At 59.1% G+C, this 3,815-nt stretch overlaps 2 protein-coding genes across 4 annotated transcripts in view; one reads left to right on the forward strand and one right to left on the reverse strand.

The window, feature by feature from the left end:
- The window catches only part of PGAP3 (post-GPI attachment to proteins phospholipase 3), a 14,292-nt gene extending 12,343 nt beyond the window's left edge, over positions 1–1,949 (forward strand). For both annotated transcript variants that reach the window (XM_024745691.1, XM_024745699.1), the window contains 2 exons: positions 1–91; positions 241–1,949. In XM_024745691.1, the coding sequence (XP_024601459.1) occupies positions 1–91; positions 241–304 (155 nt within the window). In that variant the 3' untranslated portion in view covers positions 305–1,949. The remainder of the gene's footprint in view (positions 92–240) is intronic.
- A 624-nt stretch (positions 1,950–2,573) lies between these two features.
- Positions 2,574–3,815, reverse strand: part of PNMT (phenylethanolamine N-methyltransferase) — a 2,064-nt gene continuing 822 nt past the window's right edge. The window contains exons 2-3 of one of the 2 annotated variants that reach the window (XM_024745354.1): positions 3,224–3,431; positions 2,574–3,099 (exon numbers count right to left, since the gene is read on the reverse strand). In XM_024745354.1, coding sequence (XP_024601122.1) covers positions 2,658–3,099; positions 3,224–3,431 — 650 coding nt within the window. In that variant the 3' untranslated portion in view covers positions 2,574–2,657. The remainder of the gene's footprint in view (positions 3,100–3,223; positions 3,432–3,815) is intronic. The other variant, XM_024745364.1, reaches the window with a different exon arrangement.

A 3,815-nucleotide genomic window follows, 5' to 3' on the forward strand; every position in this document is an offset into this window, starting at 1 on the left:
AGCTGCTAGACTTCCCGCCTCTCTTCTGGGTCCTGGATGCCCACGCCATCTGGCACGTCAGCACCATCCCTGTCCACGTCCTCTTCTTCAGGTGGGTACTCCTCCCTGCCCGTCCTTGCCTGCTTCTTAGAGGCCTCTGTGCACTGGTCACCCACTGCCCGCTCGCCTGCAACACCCCACCCTGCCCCCAGGGGGCGCTCTCAGAGCTGTGCCTCAGTGGGCTCCTCCCTTGGCCCACAGCTTTCTGGAAGATGACAGCCTCTACCTGCTGAAGGAATCAGAGGCCAAGTTCAAACTGGACTGAAGGCCCTGGAAGCGGGTCTGCCCTCTTGGGGACTCTGTCCCTCCCTGCTGGCTCCCCTTCTTCCCCCCGTCCCCGCCCCAAACCTTGAGATGCCTTTTTTTCCTTTTAGCATCTTGTACTTGGACATGGAGGGTGTGGGACCAGAATCGTGTAACCTGCCCACCCCCTTGCTCACCCCCACACGGCCCTCACAGTTTTTGGCGTCAGTTCAGACCTGGCCTCATAACATCTGGGGCTGGAAAATGGGCAACCCCTCTGGTCCCTGGAGCTGAACAGGGCTGGAACTGTGTTCTTAGCTCCACCGAGAGGAGGGCTGCCTCTCCCTCCCCATCACCTTCCTCCTCCCATCCCCTCACTGCCTGGGTGGTTCCCAGAGCCGTCTGTCTAGCTGGGAGACCAGGTACCACAGGCCTTTGGGGATACGGTGGGGTCCCCTTCTGTTACCCCCATGCCCTCCTCCGGGGCACCACTAGGTGGCACTAGAGCTTGCTCTTTGCCCAAGTTTCAAGGCAGGTCTCATTCTCCCCATGGGATCTAGAGGGACCAAGCTGTTGGGATTGGGGAGCAGCCTCACCCAGACTATTGTCCCAGTCAGACCCCCAGGAGGCCTCACCACACTCCCTCTTCGGGGCCAGGACCCCAGAGAACCCAGGACAGGAATCCCTCTGGCCCCTGTGCTGCTCTTCTGGTTGGGAGCCCGCACGTGAGTGCGTAAGGGAGACCAAGTGTGTAGGTGACGGGCTGGTGGGCACGGGCCTGGGGTGTCTGGGATGCTGGGGGGGGCAGTGTGTGTGAGCATTGGCTTTGTGCAGTGTGGAAAGCGGGGGTGTATGTGAGTGGTTTTGAAGTGTGGTGTTGGGAGGCAGGCGGGTTAGTGTGGGTTAGGGGAACGTGTAGAGACTGAGTGGAGGTGCAGGGCAGTGTGAATGCCACACAGTGGGCGGGGGGGAATCAAATCATGTCCACAGCCATTTACTGAGCACCAACCCTATACACAGCCCCAGGCCAGGCAGAAAGCCAGGGTGTCCCCAAGATCTGGCAGGGGTAAGGGTGTCCAGGCTGCATGTGTGTATATGTGTTCCTTTCTTTTGCCGCCCTCTTTATGAACCTCATTGGGCTTCTGCACAACCCAAGATCTCCCCCAGAATCAGCCCCTTGGGAGGCAGAGGGAGGAAGAAAACTGGGGATCCTCCTTGCCTAGACATGGTTGGCCAGCCCCTACCCCAGTGTCCTGCCTGCTAAGCCCCTTTGCCACTGCCTGACCCAGGGGAGGGAGGGGGCAATCTGAGGGAGGAGGGGAGAAGGCTTTGGCTGGGTCTGGTTTCTGGTCTTCCCAGAGGCAGGCAGGGGCCGTGCTGTACCTACACCCTGGTAAAGGTGACCCCTGCCAGTTGCCAGCAGCCATAGCACATTCCTGCTCCACAAGGACAGAATATGGAGCTGCAGAAACTTTCCATCCGAAGGCAGTGTCTGTGACTGGAGCAAGGAGTCGGGGTTCTCTGCCCTCTTGCCTGTCCCTGGGGGTAAGGGCGCTGAGCTAAGACTCCAACCTCAGGGACTTGGGTGACCTGTAACTTCTTTTGATACTGAGAACTATTTTAAGGTAGGAGGGTGGCAAGGGACATTCTTAATAAACCAATTCTCAGACTCACCTACCCTTTTCCGGCTCATTCGTGTGAGTAGGGTGGGCTGGAGGGAAGAAGACAGAGCTGGCTGGAGGCAACAGGCAGATGGCGTCTCTACCTAGGCCCATGGGAGTGGGGATGGCAAGGACCAGATTCAGGGCAACAGCAGATCTGGATGGAGCTCCCGTCCCGCTTGTAGTGGGGGCTGGGAGGGAGCTGGTGCCTGTTCTTCCCCTCTGACTTCCCTTGGCCTTTGTGCCTGGGTTGTAGCACCACCGCCTGCAACTTCTCCTAATTATCCCCCTTCACCTCCCCTTCTGGGCTCCGCTAAGCTCCTCTATTATTTATTTGTTCCTAACCTTTCTGAGCTTCACCTGCAAACAGGGTAACAGGACCTGCTGCCGAGGGTGAGGACTGAATGGACCTGGCAGGTGCCTGGCACACGGCAGATGCTGAACGAGTTTCCTCTGACCCTGGCTTTCCTTAGTTTGGGAAGAATGAGTGTACGGAAGCCTTCCTTCATGGAAGCTTCTGGGGAAAAGGCCAGGGTTGATGCCTCCCATATGCCCACAACACGAGAGAGAGCTCTGGGCCCTTGTTGCTTCCCAGGAGAGCCGCAGACTGCACTTAACACCAGCCAGCATGGACCTATTTCTTTATTAGGTGCCACCTCAGATAACAGGGAATCTAGGTGGGTGAGGGCCGCCGACACTGTGTGCACTGGGGCCTCACACCCCCACCTTCTTCTGGGCCCAGGCGAAGAAGATGCCCTTGACATCATCTACGCCTGTCCGAAGGTGGGAAGGCATGATGTAGGTGCGCAGATCCCTCACCTCATAGCCGCTACGCACCAGGGCCTCCCTCACCTCCTCCTCACGCACTGGCACCACTGCCAGCCTGGCCTCCCCAGCCAGGTACCATGACTCCTCCAGGGCCCCGATGAGGAGCAGGTGCCCCCCAGGCCTCAGCAGTGTGGTGATGTGGTCCAGGGCCCGCTGGAAGCTGGCAAGGTCCGGACTCACAGCCTCTAGGCAGAAGGCGGAGACCAGGGCATCGGCAGGCAGGGGCGCCAGGCTCCCAGCGCCCAGGGGCTGGGGCTGGTGCACGTCGATGGGCAGGATCCGCTTCACCCTGGCTCGCAGCTGGCACTCCTTCTCTTGGCAGGATTCACTGTTTGACTCAGAAGGCAGAGTCAGGACCAGGGCTCTGGACTGCCCACACCCAGTTCTCTGTTGCCTCCCACCAGCCACTCCGTGGGAAACCCCCTGCCCAACCCGTACCCCCCAGCCCTTACCCCTTGCCCTCGATGAGACAGACATGCTGGCTGTACACGCTCCAGTCGAAGGCCCCAGGCTCGTCTCGCAGCCAGAGCCCCAGCTCCTGGCGGTTCACCTCCAAGAAATCTGTCATCGTGATGTCCTCAAAGTGGGCGCAGGCACTGAGCAGCTGGTAGATAGTGGGACCTGAACCAATGTCAATGAGGGTGCGTCCAGACACCTCACCTGGGTGGGGCAGAGGAAGCAGGTCCTGGTGCTAGGCCTGTGCCTGCAGCCCCCAGCCTCAGTCACGGCCTCCCTTACCTGGGGCTTCTTCCCCCTCTCTCTGTTCCTTCTCCCCCTGGAAGTGTGTCTCTGTCTGAAAGAAGCATTAGCTCTGGAGTTAGACTAACCAGGGTCTGAGTCTGGCTCTAACGTCCGCTGACTTTTACCTTGGGAAATGGACCTAACCTCTCTGTGACTCAGGTTCTGCAACTATAAACTCTAGTCACCTACCAGTGAGGATTAAGTGGGGGAACTCTCAGGTGCCTGGCAGCTTCTCTCCTCCGCCTTTGCCCCTCATTCCGCATTCCCCACCTCCCTTCTCAATTTTGAGTGCTCTCCCTCCCG

Source organism: Neophocaena asiaeorientalis, unplaced genomic scaffold (genome assembly GCF_003031525.2).
Source record: "Neophocaena asiaeorientalis asiaeorientalis breed wild unplaced genomic scaffold, Neophocaena_asiaeorientalis_V1.1 scaffold1, whole genome shotgun sequence".
Taxonomy (NCBI): Eukaryota; Metazoa; Chordata; class Mammalia; order Artiodactyla; family Phocoenidae; genus Neophocaena; species Neophocaena asiaeorientalis.